The sequence below is a fragment of the Citrus sinensis genome, chromosome 9 (assembly GCF_022201045.2).
Source record: "Citrus sinensis cultivar Valencia sweet orange chromosome 9, DVS_A1.0, whole genome shotgun sequence".
In the NCBI taxonomy this organism is placed as follows: Eukaryota; Viridiplantae; Streptophyta; class Magnoliopsida; order Sapindales; family Rutaceae; genus Citrus; species Citrus sinensis.
In genome coordinates, this window is record NC_068564.1 from 26,157,625 (window position 1) to 26,173,362 (window position 15,738).

General features: G+C 35.4%; 3 protein-coding genes, 1 non-coding gene and 1 pseudogene across 5 annotated transcripts in view; 4 read left to right on the forward strand and 1 right to left on the reverse strand.

Moving 5' to 3' along the window:
• Window positions 1-2,704: 2,704 nt before the first annotated feature.
• The window catches only part of LOC102609951 (receptor-like protein EIX2), a 79,919-nt gene continuing 66,885 nt past the window's right edge, over window positions 2,705-15,738 (forward strand). The window contains exon 1 of the mRNA XM_015526300.3: window positions 2,705-3,603. Coding sequence (XP_015381786.2) covers window positions 2,757-3,603 — 847 coding nt within the window. The 5' untranslated portion in view covers window positions 2,705-2,756. The remainder of the gene's footprint in view (window positions 3,604-15,738) is intronic.
• Window positions 4,111-5,830, forward strand: LOC112495581 (receptor-like protein EIX2). Its single transcript, XM_052433415.1, has one exon. It carries the CDS (start codon window positions 4,428-4,430, stop codon window positions 5,070-5,072), a length of 645 nt encoding a protein of 214 aa, XP_052289375.1. The 5' UTR covers window positions 4,111-4,427; the 3' UTR covers window positions 5,073-5,830.
• LOC112496711 (receptor-like protein EIX1) lies at window positions 6,550-9,240 on the forward strand (annotated as a pseudogene).
• Window positions 6,772-15,247, forward strand: LOC112496715 (uncharacterized). Of its 2 annotated transcripts, none has more exons than XM_052433414.1 (2): window positions 6,772-6,914; window positions 10,163-15,247. In XM_052433414.1, the coding sequence occupies exon 2, from the start codon at window positions 10,284-10,286 to the stop codon at window positions 11,295-11,297; it is 1,014 nt and encodes a 337-aa protein (XP_052289374.1). In that variant the 5' UTR covers window positions 6,772-6,914; window positions 10,163-10,283; the 3' UTR covers window positions 11,298-15,247. The 2 variants fall into 2 exon arrangements, with proteins under 2 accessions (XP_052289374.1, XP_052289373.1); XM_052433413.1 differs by having other exon boundaries at window positions 6,780-6,919.
• Window positions 10,791-10,897, reverse strand: LOC112499135 (small nucleolar RNA R71). Its single transcript, XR_003066658.2, has one exon. It is a non-coding gene; the product is annotated as a small nucleolar RNA R71 (small nucleolar RNA).

Here is a 15,738-nt window from a genome sequence, read left to right on the forward strand (position 1 = left end):
GGTGTTGGCTTTCACTTTGAATTTTTTCAATTTCTAATTTTTGGCAAAAGGCTAAACTAATAAAAATCATAAAGCTGGTCAATCCCTCAACCAACACGAGGTCCATTTGAGTTTGATTTACCACTCCTCTACGGAGTTATTACACGTCACTCTTATTACACGTCACTTTGTGGGATTAGAGGAAAAGGCTAAAGTTTGATTACATAATCATATAGACCCCCTTAATTTTTTAAATTGTTACAACCCTTAATTTTATAAATAGTTACACAAGTCTTTTTTTAACCGTTATACCCTTGATTACAACTATTCAATATTCACTTTAAATAAACTTTTATTACAACAATTCAATATTCATTTTAAATAAACTTTTATAATAAATAAAAATTAAAATGCAAAAAAAATATAATGTATAAATTAAGATCAAATGTATAAATTATTTGGAATATTAGAAAAGTTATTTTAACATCATTAATCTGTCATATTCTTTTAATAATAATAAAATCTATTTGACATATTAATAATGTTAAAATAACTATACCTAATATTCATAGTAATTTATAAATTGTATATTATTCTATTTACTAATGTCTTTTTTAATTGTCTATCAGTATAATATATTAAAATCAAGTCTTTTTTTAACCGTTATACCCTTGATTACAACTATTCAATATTCACTTTAAATAAACTTTTATTACAACAATTCAATATTCATTTTAAATAAACTTTTATAATAAATAAAAATTAAAATGCAAAAAAAATATAATGTATAAATTAAGATCAAATGTATAAATTATTTGGAATATTAGAAAAGTTATTTTAACATCATTAATCTGTCATATTCTTTTAATAATAATAAAATCTATTTGACATATTAATAATGTTAAAATAACTATACCTAATATTCATAGTAATTTATAAATTGTATATTATTCTATTTACTAATGTCTTTTTTAATTGTCTATCAGTATAATATATTAAAATCAAGTCTTTTTTTAACCGTTATACCCTTGATTACAACTATTCAATATTCACTTTAAATAAACTTTTATTACAACAATTCAATATTCATTTTAAATAAACTTTTATAATAAATAAAAATTAAAATGCAAAAAAAATATAATGTATAAATTAAGATCAAATGTATAAATTATTTGGAATATTAGAAAAGTTATTTTAACATCATTAATCTGTCATATTCTTTTAATAATAATAAAATCTATTTGACATATTAATAATGTTAAAATAACTATACATAATATTCATAGTTATTTATAAATTGTATATTATTCGATTGACTATGTCTTTTTTAATTGTCTATCAGTATAATATATTAAAATTAATTTTTGGATTAATATATTTTAGTATTAATAAATTCCATCAGGATAGTCTAATAACAACTTAATATTTAAGATAATTCATTATATAGGCAATTTTATTAAATACACTTATTGTAATTTTTTATTTATATCATATGATATATATTTTTTATTTTTATCTTATTATTGTATTTATATTAATTCGGGTTGTTATAATCAAAGGGTATAATAATCATTTATGAAATTAAGGTGTCTATCTGACCATTTATGAAATGAAAGGGGGTTTATGTGACCACTTAACAAAACCTTAGGGTTGTGGGTGACCTTTTCCCATTCCATTATGCAGGAAACTAAGATTCTGGTTACTTCTTTCCAAATTATGAATTTCAAATTCAAATGCATGTTGAATTGCTGAATAAGATATAAGTATGGCAAAATTTCCCGATAGTAATACTCAATATAGAATTAATTTTTAGTTAATAATAAAAAGTTTTGATTTCAGTTTAGGCCAGTTATAAATAAGAATAAACTCCATATTATAATAAATTATAGTTTTTTAATCCAATTTTAAGAATTTTTAGATCTCATTTCCACATAGTAATAATTATTAGTGTAGCGTAAAAATATATGTTATGTTATATTGAAGGAACTTACTTCCAGATAGTACAACTACACAATGAGAGATAATTAATGAAGAGAATGCAAATAATTAGAGACTTTTAAGATGACTTTAATATTCCTAATAATAGTGCATAGATACATTGAACTAATTTTTTGATATATTGGGATTTGATATGCTCCATTAATAAATTATTAATGTATTATATACTTTAACTCTATATTCTTGCACTAAGGATAAATAAGTTAAAACAATAATTTTCGTAACTACTCATCTATTAAGTTATAATCTCTTCATTGCAATTAACTAATTTGGTCCTAATATTATAACTATAGAGAGATATTGCTATATTGAGATTGATTGATAGAGCACACCAGCCTTGTCAACAAAATTTCGTCAATGTCCCTATATGGTACCATTTCACACACATCAATAATTTTACATTGTAAAAATATGGAGCCACTAATCATGTAAAGATTGTCATTTTTCCCCCCAGACCATTATTGGCCATCTATTTTGTTATTTTATTATTGTTTTTACAATAACCTCTGAGCCAATTTTTTAAAGGAAATTGGTGGGCTCAAAATTCAAATAGCCCCACCATTATTAAATTAACTTAAAATCGTTTCCGTAGAAAGTAGGGTATTATTGAAATTGGTTGTGCGAAAGATATTTACGTGGCCCACGATCAAATAGATGTAAATAAAGTTAACGTTATCTGCAAGAGTGTATTGGCATTGTTCATAAAAATTACAATTCATTATAAATAGCAATGCCATTGATAACATTCTTTCACATTTTCTTTATTACTGCATATAGCAATGAAACCGAACATGAGCGGTGTCCTTGTTTTTGCCTTATTTCTCTTTGAAATACTTGCCATAGCAACCATTAGCATTAGCTTCTGCAACGGAAGTTCTTATCACGGGGGTTGCCTTGAAAGTGAGAGAGGAGCACTTTTAAGGCTCAAGCGAGATCTTAAAGACCCTTCTAACAGGCTTGCTTCTTGGACTGGCAGCGGAGATTGTTGTGCATGGACTGGTGTTGTCTGTGACAACATGACCGGCCATGTGCTTCACCTCGACCTTCGAAATCCTTTCAATTATTCCAAGGAGTCTGAATATGACGCTATTCGGGGGACAGCGCTTGTTGGTAAGATAAATCCTTCTTTGCTTGATTTAAAGCATTTGAGTTACCTGGACTTGAGCTTCAATGATTTCCAAGGTGATCAAATTCCTAGATTTGTTGGCTCCATGGGAAATCTACGGTATCTCAATTTTTCTGGAACTCGAATCGGCGGAATGATACCTCAACAACTTGGAAATCTCTCCAATCTGCAGTTTCTTGACCTTAGTTCAAATTATTTATTGTACGTTGACAATATTTTGTGGCTCTCTGGTCTTTCTGTCCTGGAACACCTCGATTTGCGTTCTGTGAATCTTAGCAAAGCCTTTGATTGGCTGATGGTAGCAAACAAACTCCCTTCTTTGGTAGAATTAAGATTGTCAAATTGCCAACTCCAATTCTCTCCATTAGCCACCGCAAATTTTTCGTCTCTCACAGTACTTGACCTTTCCCACAACCAATTTGATAACTCGTTCATTCCTAGTTGGGTTTTTGGTCTAAGTCATTTGCTCTTTCTTGACCTAGGTTTTAATAATTTTCAAGGTCCAATTCCTGGGAGACTTCAAAACCTAACTTCCCTTAAACATCTAGGTTTAGATTCCAACTACTTCAACTCTTCAATTCCCAACTGGTTGTATAGATTCATCCATCTTGAGTACCTTAGTCTTCGCAACAATAAATTGCAAGGTACAATTGACTCAGAGGCTCTTGGAAACTTGACTTCCATCAGTCGGCTCGATCTCTCATTAAATACTGATCTTGCAGGGAGAATTCCAAGATCCATGGCAAGTCTTTGTAATTTAAAGTCAATCAATCTTCGGGGTGTCCATGTGAGCCAAGAAATTTCTGAGATTTTAGATATTTTCTCGGGATGTGTTTCTAATGGACTAGAGAGTTTAGATATGCGGAGTAGTTCAATATATGGTCATTTGACTGATCAGCTTGGCCAATTTAGAAATCTCGTCACTCTTAATCTTGCTAATAATTCAATTGTTGGTCCTATTCCAGAGTCATTTGGTCAACTCTCAACCTGGAGAGAACTACAGATATAAGATAATAAGTTAAACGGAACACTTTCTGAACTTCACTTTGCCAATCTGACAGAACTGTCATGGTTCAGAGTAGGTGGAAACCAATTGACGTTGGAAGTGAACCATGATTGGATTCCTCCTTTCCAACTTGTTGCATTAGGATTGCATAGTTGTTATATAGGGTCTCAATTTCCTCTATGGCTTAATTCACAAAAGCATTTACAGTTTCTAGTTTTAGTCAACTCAAGAATTTCAGATATTTTTCCCATTAGATTTTTTAAATCTGCTTCCCAATTAAAGATTTTAGATCTCGAAAAAAACCAAATTCACGGGGAGATGCCAAATCTAACCGAGTTTACTCAACTTTCGTTTCTTTCCGTGGATTCGAATAATATGTCTGGTCCATTACCCCTCATATCATCCAATCTCGTTTACCTTGGCCTTTCATATAACTCATTCCCCGGGTCAATTTCTCATTTCTTGTGTGACAAAATCAACGAGACAAAGAGATTAGAAGCTCTTAAGCTGAATGATAATTATTTACAAGGAGAATTACCTGATTGTTGGGTGAGTTATCAAAATTTGAAGATACTTAAACTAAGCAACAACAAATTCACTGGTAATCTTCCAAACTCATTTGGTAGTTTAGCTTCTCTTGTTTGGTTGGATCTTGGTAAAAACAGACTGTCTGGGACAATACCTGTTTCTCTTAAAAATTGTACAGCATTAGAGTCACTTGATGTTGGTGAAAACGAGTTTGTTGGCAATATTCCAGCATGGTTTGGAGAAAGATTTTCAAGTATGGTTGTTCTCAACCTTCGTTCCAATAAGTTTCATGGCCCTTTACCCACAAGATTATGTGATCTAGCTATTCTTCAAATCTTAGACATCGCGGACAACAATCTCTCCGGAGCCATACCAAATTGCATTAATAATCTCACTGGCATGGTGACAGCGAACTCTTTTTCACGCAGTGCTTAGCAACATCTACCTATTCCTCTGGACGTGGATGTGATTCTTACGGAGAAGGCATCAGTTGTGAGGAGAGGGGAAGTGGTTGAATATGATGAGATTCTCAATTTTGTAACGGTGACAGCTGTTTCCTGGAATGACTTACCGAAAAAAGTTCCTTTGGAAGTGAGAAATCTTAAAGCAACGCAGTCATTAAATTTTTCGCACAACACTTTCACAGGAAGAATTCCTGAAAGTATTGGTGTTATGAGATCATTGGAGTCTGTTGATTTTTCTGTAAACCAACTTTCGGGTGAAATTCCACAGAGCATGTCAAATTTGATGTCCTTGAATTATTTGAACTTGTCCAACAACAAGTTGACTAGGAAAATTCCTTCAAGCACTCAACTCCAGAGCTTCGATGCATCTAGTTTCGCTGGCAATGATCTCTGTGGAGCTCCTCTTCCAAAGAATTGTACTGAGAATGTTTCAAATTCAGAAGATGAAAATGGAGATGAAGACGAAGATGAATTGGACCATTGGTTTTATGTAAGCATTGCACTTGGCTTTGTGGTAGGAATTTGGTGTTTTATGGGCCCTTTGATTTTCAATAGAAGATGGAGGTACAAATATTGTCGTTTCCTAAATCGCCTTGAGGAGAGAGTTGTTGGTGTTGTAAGAAAACGTGGCTAGATGTTCTCTGTTTTTGAGTTGTTCTGCTTCTTCATGTACTGTGCTCACTGAAAGGAATAGAATATTATTTAAAATAAACGAATGGCCTTTGATTTGTTTGTGCCTGTAAGGGAAAATTAATGTGAAATTATTTTGAAATAAAGCGATGATATTCATATTCAAAATCATATATAGGAGACCTTCCCAACTCAACAAAATTAGTACTGATAAATCAAAATTCAAAAAATATATTTTATGGACAGTTCACCATGTATAGGCTCAATGATTTTTATACTAAAAAAGATCATAAATCACAACATTGGTATCAAAATGTTAAGATCTTGAAAAAATAAATGGAAAAGCTTCTTAGATTAACAAGCAGCACTGCAACAGGGCAGTGGGCTCAACTATTCTCTATTATGCAATCTTGACCCATACTTCTCTCTTTTTTCACATTTTATCTATGGAATATTTTCAATGCAACATTGAGTTTCACAACTATTCATGTGAAGACTAATTGAAAAAAAAAAATCCACCCTCCTCCTTAAAAGCAAATAAATAAATAAAACTTAGTCTTGGTTTATTTCATTAAATAAAGTTAGTCAATAACATGTCATGAGATATATGGGTAGTTGTCCATTTACTATAACAATCGATTGGGTTAAAGTCGTCAAATCTGAATATCGTTATCCACCGACTTAAAAGTCGTTTGCGTGGAAAGGAGGTGAATCCTAATCCAATTAACAGTAGGATAATGTTGAATTGGATTATGCGGAAGAATTATAAGGTCACAAGTTAAGTTCATTAATTTGAAAGAGAGAAATGGCCTTATAAATAGCAAGGTTGTTGGTAACACAAATTCAAATAGACATTGATTCTGATTAAACCAAAGATGAGTGTTGTTCTCGTTTTTGCCTTGTTTCTCTTTGAATTACTTGTCATTAGCATTAGCTTCTGCAATGGAAGCTCTGATCATATGGGTTACCTTGAAAGTGAGAGAGGCACTCTTAAGATTCAAGCAAGATCTCCAAGACCCTTCCAATCGGCTTGCTTCTTGGAATATTGGTGGAGACTGTTGTACATGGGCCGGCATTGTCTGTGATAACGTGACAGGCCATATCATTGAGCTTAATCTTCGAAATCCTTTCACTTACTACCATCGGTCTCAGTATAAAGCTAATCCAAGGTCAATGTTGGTTGGTAAGGTAAATCCTTCTTTGCTTGATTTAAATCATTTGAGTTATTTGGACTTGAGCGTTAATGATTTCCAAGGGGTTCAAATTCCTAGATTTATTGGTTCTATGCGGAATCTAAGGTATCTCAATCTCTCTGATACTCAATTTGTAGGAATGATACCTCCCCCGCTTGGAAATCTCTCCAATCTAAAGAGTCTTGACCTTAGTTTGAATTATTTATACGTTGAGAATTTTTTGTGGCTCTCTGGCCTTTCATTTCTGGAACAACTCGATTTGTGTTATGTGAATCTCAGCAAAGCCTCTGACTGGCTGCTTGTAGCAAACACACTCCCTTCGTTGGTAGAATTGAGATTGTCAAATTGCCAACTCCATCACTTACCTCCGTTAGCCATCTCAAAATTTTCATCTCTCACCATCCTCGACCTTTCCTTCAACCAATTCGATAACTCGTTAATTCCTGGTTGGGTTTCTAGTCTCAGTCATCTAGTCTTTCTTAGTTTCTAATAATTTTCAGGGTCCAATCCCCAGCTGGTTGTATAGACTTACCCATCTTGAACACTTAGTATTGCAGACCGCCCAAGTCGCTAGCCCAATTGCCCACAATTTTGGGCTAGAGAGATAAGGCCAAGAGTGCTAGCTTAGCCTGATTCCGGAAATTTCTAAGCAACTCTAGCACATTTGAGCTTGTATATATCTAGAATTTTCTACACAACTCTAGCACATATAAATATCCAGAATTCTAGGCAAGTGGTAGAATTCTCTAGAATTGTAGAGTATGGCAAGCCTCCCCTATAAATAGGGCATGGCATTTGGCATTTGAGCAATAAGCTTAAAGTAAGCAACTCAAGCATTCTTGTAAGCTCTCTTGTAAGCACTCTTTGAGTAATACAATTTCTCTTGTTCGGCTCCATTGCTCGCTTCTCTCTATCTCTTCGAAAACCTCTAAGCTTAACTAGTCGAGAAGTTCAAGACTTACTTAGCAACATTCGGCAAAAGTTGTCTAAGTGCCACATGGGTTCGTTGCGCAAAACACTCAACCCGTGACAAGTGGTATCAGAGCTAAGGTTTGCACCCACGCAAGTTAGCTCACGAGTAATGGCGAACCCTCCAAATCCAGTGCAAGAGGGCGTTGTTGGTGTGGAAGCCCAACCGGATCCAAGCCACAATCGTGAAGAATGACGCACCCAAGGCAAGAGTGGACGGTCTTGAGGGAGAATATGCCGAATTCACAGTGGCAACAAAGGCCCTCATCCAAGACCAAGCAAACACTCTCCGAGGTTAGTTTCGATCCTTCCATGATGAGTTGCTAAAACTTTGCAGCTTTATTCAAGATGAAGTACGCGCTGTCCGTGCGGAAGTGGAGGAAGTCTGCTCGAACTGGGCATGGCACAAGCGTACACTCTCCGCTAGTCCAACTTCGGCAAGTACGAGTGATGCGCGATGCATTGACGTGCTAAAGCCCGACACCTACAATGGCATACGCAATGCCACTATTGTTGACAATTTCCTCTTCGGGCTAGATCAATACTTAGATGCCATGGGTGCGAGAGACGAGGCATCGAAAGTGGGCACAACACCTACTTATCTTCGAGGCGCTGCACAACTATGGTGGCGTCGAAAGCATGGCAAGATGGGTAAAGGCATTTGCACTATTGAGACTTGGGCTAACTGATAACTCTATGAAATGAGAGTTATCGTGGCACTTTTAGACTTAAATCAATACTACTTAGAGAGTAAATTATGTGTTTCTATTGCATTTTTGTTACATTTTGCATAAACAATCATTTTAGTCAATCTTAATAAGTTTTGCTCGATTTAAAGTAATTTGTGCTTAAATTGTGTGCATAATTGTAGGTTTCCAGAAGCTTATAATTCATGGAAGGAATGCTATGCAATAGGCTTGCAAAAATAAGGAAAGAACATGGCTACAAAAGAGTTTAAACAAATCTGGAACAGTGCAGTTGCTGTAGATATTGCTGTAGCAACCATTGCTGTAGTCGTTGCTGTAGCAATCCTGGAACAACGACAGAGAAAATTCTGTGCGAGATAATTGCAGAATCGCGATCTGTAGTTTCCTAATCTGACTTATATGCGCCCTAGGCTTCCGTTTACCCTAATTTTCAGTTATAAAAGAAGCACACATCATAAGGAATAGAGGGAGCCGTCACTCAAGGAGAAAACACAAAGAAACAAAAGAAAAACAAGATTCAAGAGAGAGATTGAAGGCTACACAAGAGGAAAAATTGTAGAGATCAATTGGGAGCTCAATCATTCTTATCCTTCTCTTGTTTTCGTGTTTTCTATTTATTCATGGGGATGTGTTTCATGACTGAAACTTTGTTCTTTATTTTTCTTTGCAAACCATGAACTAAATTTATTTGTGGTTGAGTGAAAAACAATCTTGATGGTTTATTGACTGAATATATGTGTTGCTACATGTTTGCTGTAGCAGTTTGTTTTGATAGTATTTATTTTTATTCATTATTTCGGTTGATCACCCATTTAATGATACAAGTTAGGAGAGAGCCGTAAAAGGGCCTATCTTAGTGGAACATATCAGAGCAATACTTGGTTTTAGATTGAGTTTCCTGGATTGAGTTTAACTTATTCCAAAAGAGCAATGCTTAATCTAAAATTAGTAATGAACTAGACATAGGGATTCACCTTGTAGGGTAAATAGAACCTAAGCGTGTAATGTTATATCTTATATTGGCATAACAACTGATCACTGTTAGGTTACATATAGATATAAGATATCCAACATGCGACGGCTGAGGATACATAAGGATTCTGCCCAGTGCTGTAGCAAATACTGCAGCAACCGACCCAACCATTAGAAAATAGTCAAGACCATTAGGAGAGTTTATTCACTCAACTACTATATATTCCCATTAATTTTATCCTTGAGCTTGACGTGATAGTTTGCTTTGTTGCATTTATTTATTTCGTTTTTATTTTAATTAGTACATTAGTTTCATTAATTGTTTATTTTATTTTAGCACAAAATCTGCACTGTTAAGATTGCTGTAGCAAATCTGATAACATCAATCCCTGTGGAGACGATCTTGAATACTCATCACTTTATTACTTGTTGTGTACACTTGCACATTGACACCAATAGCATTAGTATTTATACACCAACAAGTTTTTGGCGACGTTGCAGGGGATTGATTGTTCATTGTGATTTGTGAAATTAGTTTTAACGGTGCTAATTTTTTATTTTATTTTAATTTGTTTATTTTGTTGACATAGGTGATCTAGCAACCCTTGCATGCGCAAATATAAATATGTTGACTTCTAGTTTGATCCAGAAATTGAAAGAACTGCAAGGAGATTGAGAAGAGAGCATCGGGAATTACAAGCTGCTGTAGCAATGGATGATTTGCAAGATTTGAGAAACTTGAACCATAGAGAGGGGATACAACCAGTCAATGTACATGAAGGTCTGAATGGACAATGTGTTCAAAGGAAACCAGGGAACAACAACATTATTCACATGGCGAACGATAGAGATAAAGCCATTCGAGACTACGCAGTGTTGACTCCTCAAGCCATACATCCGGGAATAGTTAGACCCGACGTTCAAGCTAACAATTTTGAGCTCAAACCAGTGATGTTTCAGATGCTACAAACAGTGGGACAATTTAATGGACTGCCATCAAAAGATCTTCATCCACATCTTAAGCTATTTTTGGAAGTGAGTGATGCTTTCAAGATTGCTGGAGCATCGCAGGAAGCATTGAGACTCAGACTTTTCTCGTTTTCTTTGAGAGATCGAGCAAGAGCATGGTTGAATTCTCTACCACCAGATTCTATCACTACATGGAGTGACTTGGCTGACAAATTTTTGTTGAAATACTTCCCGCCAACCAAGAATGCAAAGTTGAGGAACGAGATCACATCTTTCCATCAACTTGAAGATGAGAGCTTGTGTGATGCATGGGAGAGATTTAAGGAGTTACTCAGGAGATGTCCTCATCATGGTATTCCTTGCTGCATACAGTTGGAAACTTTATATAATGGTCTCAACCAAAGCACTAGATTGATAGTGGACGCTTCAGCAAATGGGGCCTTGTTATTTAAGTCTTACAATGAGGCTTATGAAATTTTGGAGAGGATAGCCAACAATAACTATCAGTGGCCATCAACCAGACAAGCTGCAACAAGAGGAACAGCAGGAGTTCATAACGTAGATGCCTTGACAGCATTGTCAGCCCAAGTAACTTCATTAACAAAGATGGTAAAGGCTATGACTACTGCTCCAGCAACTGTTAACCAAATATCTGATATGTCTTGCGTTTATTGTGGAGAAGGGCATTTATTTGACAATTGTCCTGGTAATCCAGCTTCGGTTAACTATATGGGCAGCTTCAATAGACAGAACTAGGACAATCCATATTCAAACACTCACAACCCTGGATGAAGACAGCCAAACTTTTCATAGAGTTATCAGAACCAGACTGCTGCAGCACCTAGTGGACAGAACAGACCTGCTCAACCACCTGGATTTTATCAGCAAAATCAAGAGCAAATAAGCATAAACAATGATCAACTCAGCTCCCTTGAAGGTTTGATTAAGGATTATATTGTGAGGAATGAAGCAGTTGTCCAAAGTCATACTGTATCGTTGAGAAACTTAGAAAATCAAATTGGACAGCTTGCTGCAGCATTAAGTAACAGACCTCAAGGTAGTTTACCCAGTAACACAGAGAACCCAAGAAGAGAAGGGAAAGAGCACTGCAAAGTGATAGACTTGAGATCTGGAAGGAGGTTGATAGTTCAGTTGGTATACCGAACAGAAGAATTGAGTCCAATCAAGGCCAAGAAGACACTCAAGTAGAGAAGAAGTCACAGTCTTCCACTTTTCAGAATGCAAATCAATACAGTTCTGCTATAGCATCTGCAGAAAGTTATGATCCAGCACCTGGTGGTGAGGAAGCTACAACACCAACAGCAACAGACCTGAGTAGAGCAAAAGAGAAGCAACCTGCACAACCTGCTGCAGCACAACAATTTAGACACCCATCACCCTTCTCTCAAAGATTTCAGAAGCAACAACAAGACAAGCAGTTCAACAAAATCTTAGGAGTACTGAAACAGCTGCATATCAATATCCATTTTATGGAAGTTCTAGAGCAAATGCTAAACTATGCAAAATTTTTGAAGGATATTTTGACAAAGAAAAGAAGACTTAGAGAGTTTGAAACAGTTGCTGTAACACAAGAGAGCAGCCGAATGCTTCAGAGTAAGATACCACAGAAGATGAAGGATCCGTGAAGCTTCACAATCCCATGCTCCATAGGCACTAAATACAGTGGCAAAGCACTTTGTGATTTGGGACTAGCATCAATCTCATGCCTTTATCAATGTTTAAACAATTGGGAGTTGGTGAATGTAGACCAACAACAGTGTCTTTACAACTTGCTGACAGATCTCATGCATATCCAGAAGGGGAGATTAAAGATGTGTTGGTGAAGGTGGATAAATTTATTTTTCCAGTGGATTTTATTGTGCTAGACTTTGAGGCAGACAAAGAAGTGCCAATCATTCTAGGACGACCTTTCTTAGCCACGGGAAAAACTCTAATTGATGTTAAAAAAGGAGAATTAACCATGAGGGTGAATGACCAGCAAGTTACATTCAATGTGCTGGATGTTATGAAAAGTCCTGATGAGATTGAAGATTGTAATTTTATCAATGTTGTGGACTTTATTATAGTAGAAAGATTACACAGTTGCTGCAGTAAGGAAGAAATCAATGTTGTAACATTTGAAGAACTTGATAATGAAGATCGTGGAGCAGCTAACATAGCATTGTCAGGGGAGAAGCAACCTTTCAGAATTGACGAGCAAATCCAGCAAAGGGAACTCACTCCAGACCAACATGAATTCAAGGTTAATGGGCCAAGAGTGAAGCACTATATGGGAGATGATGTGAACAACCTAAGGAAGGATCTGTTCTTGAAGGATCCAGGTTGAAGAAACAAGAAAGGTCAGGCTGAAAGACCTAAAATCAAGCGCTAATTGGGAGGCAACCCAATAAGGGAAGTTGTTTCAAGTTTTTATGGCATTGAATTTAGCTTTTAAATTATTTAATTTGTCTTTTTGTTATTTTAAGTGTGCATCTAATTTTTTTATGTCTTTATGTTACATTGCAGCAAGTAAAAAAAAAATGTGGGCAAAAAGAGCAGGAGGGAATTACTGCAGCATCACTTACAGCATGACATATAACAGAAGATTCTCAAACAACAGAGGCACTTCTTGCTTTTGCAGCAGCAAATGGATTGATCAGATTTTATGAGAAGGAGCGTTTAAGAAGTATATCAAAGAAGAAGTGACCCTTTTACAGCCTATGCTGTAGCAGTGCTTCCAGCAACAGGGCAGTACCCCTAACCGCTAGTTTATTTTACTTCTTGCTGCAAAACTTTTCTTTCATTTAGTTTTAATTTTCTAATTTATTTTGCATGTCCTTTTATTTAGTGTATGCATGTCTGGTTTATGTGGTTTTGTTTTGTGTGCTTGTGAGGACACAACATCACTCAAGTTTGGGGGGGTTGTGTTTCTGAGTGCATGTGTTGATGCTTGTGTTGTGTGAAGCTCTGTTATCTAATATTTGTGTATGGATTTGAAAACATAATGAAGATAAATTGAGTGTTATTCAGTATTTATGAAAAAGCCAAGTAGAGATAGTTATAGATGGAGGTTGAACTTCTGTCCCGACAGTTAGACTTTGGTTGAGTTTTATGAGAATGTTGTAGCAGAGCCAGGAAAACCAAAAAAAAAAAAGAGTAGAAAATATCTCAAGTTTGGGGGAAAAATTTTTGTTGGACTGTGCCTGTTATGAAATAAATTCTGCTCCAATAGTTTAAGTTGCTGAGTAACCAGGGTTGAGTATGCACCCCATATGCAAACTTGAGTCCAAAGGCAACACGAGCTACGAGCAGTGCTGCAGCAATTATAAAAAAAAGAGAAAAAAATAAGAAGAAAAGCAAAAAAAAATGGTGATAAAGAGGTCCGTTACCTAGGATACTGAGTAACCTGGTATGTTCATGAGCCCCATGTTCAGCCTTGAGTCAAAGGCGTCCAAAGGTATGACTTACATGTAACATCCTGAATGCGTTGCTGTAGCAACTCTGACATGTACTTTGAATGAGTAATTGGGTGTCGTCATTACAAGTGATAGGCATTCACATGAAAGCTCAATGTTGCATTGAAGGGTTTAACAAAAAAAAGTATTATTATTGTAGCACAATTTGAGTTTATGTGTGAATTCTACTCCCCCATATGTGAATATATTTGTGTTCTATCTCTGAATTATATGTCTGTGCAATGCTGTAGCACCTCTGGAATTTGATCAAAGTGGCACACACACACTCTGGACAGAATGAAGCCTAAATCTAGAACTAAACTACTATGACTATTTTGCGTGATTAAGAATGTGATATGAGGGTTGAAGAATCCTTACAGATTTGATGACAGAGCTAAGTTATTTATTGAATGATTGTGTGATTGAAGTGTTAGTGTTATTGTCATTACTTGAGGGCAAGTAATGGTTTAAGTTTGGGGGTGTGATAACTCTATGATATGAGAGTTATCATGGCACTTTTAGACTTAAATCAATACTACTTAGAGAGTAAATTATGTGTTTCTATTTAATTTTTGTTATATTTTGCATAAATAATCATTCTAGTCAATCTTAATAAGTTTTGCTTGATTTAAAGTAATTTGTGCTCAAATTGTGTGCATAATTGTAGGTTTCCAGAAGCTTATAATTCATGGAAGGAATGTTATGCAATAGGCTTGCAAAAATAAGGAAAGAACATGGCTACAAAAGAGTTTAAACAAATCTGGAACAGTGCAGTTGCTGTAGATATTGTTGTAGCAACCATTGCTGTAGCAATCCTGGAACAACGACAGAGAAAATTCCACACGGGATACTTGCAGAATTGCGATCTACAGTTTCGTAATCTGACTTATGCGCGACCTAGGCTTCCGTTTACCCTAATTTTCAACTATAAAAGAAGCACACATCATAAGGAAAAGAGGGGGCCGTCACCCAAGCAGAAAAACACAAAGAAACAAAAGAAAAACAAGATTCAAGAGAGAGATTGAAAGCTACACAAGAGGAAAAATTGCAGAGATCAATTGGGAGCTCAATCCTTCTTATCCTTCTCTTGTTTTCGTGTTTTCTATTTATTCATGGGGATGTGTTTCATGGCTGAAACTTTGTTCTTTATTTTTCTTTTGCAAACCATGAACTAAATTTATTTGTGGTTGAGCGATAAACAATCTTGATGGTTTATTGACTGAATTTATGTATTGCTGCATGTTTGCTGTAGCAGTTTGTTTTGATAGTATTTATTTTTATTCATTATTTCGGTTGATCACCCATTTAATGATACAAGTTAGGAGAGAGCCGCAAAATGACCTATCTTAGTGGAACATATCAGAGCAATACTTGGTTTTAGATTGGGTTTCCTGGATTGAGTTTAACTTATCCCAAAAGGGTCATGCTTAATCTAAAATTAGTGATGAACTAGACATAGTGATTCACCTTGTAGGGTAAATAGAACCTAAGTGTGTAATGTTATATCTTATGTTGGCATAACAATTGATCACTGTTAGGTTACATATAGATATAAGATATCCAACATGCGACGGCTAAGGATGCATAAAGATTTTGCCCAGTGCTGTAGTAGTTACTGCAGCAACCGAGCCAACCATTAGAAAATAGTCAAGACCATTAAGAGAGTTTATTCACTCAACTACTTTATATTCCCATTGATTTTATCCTTGAGATTGACGTGATAATTTACTTTGTTGCATTTT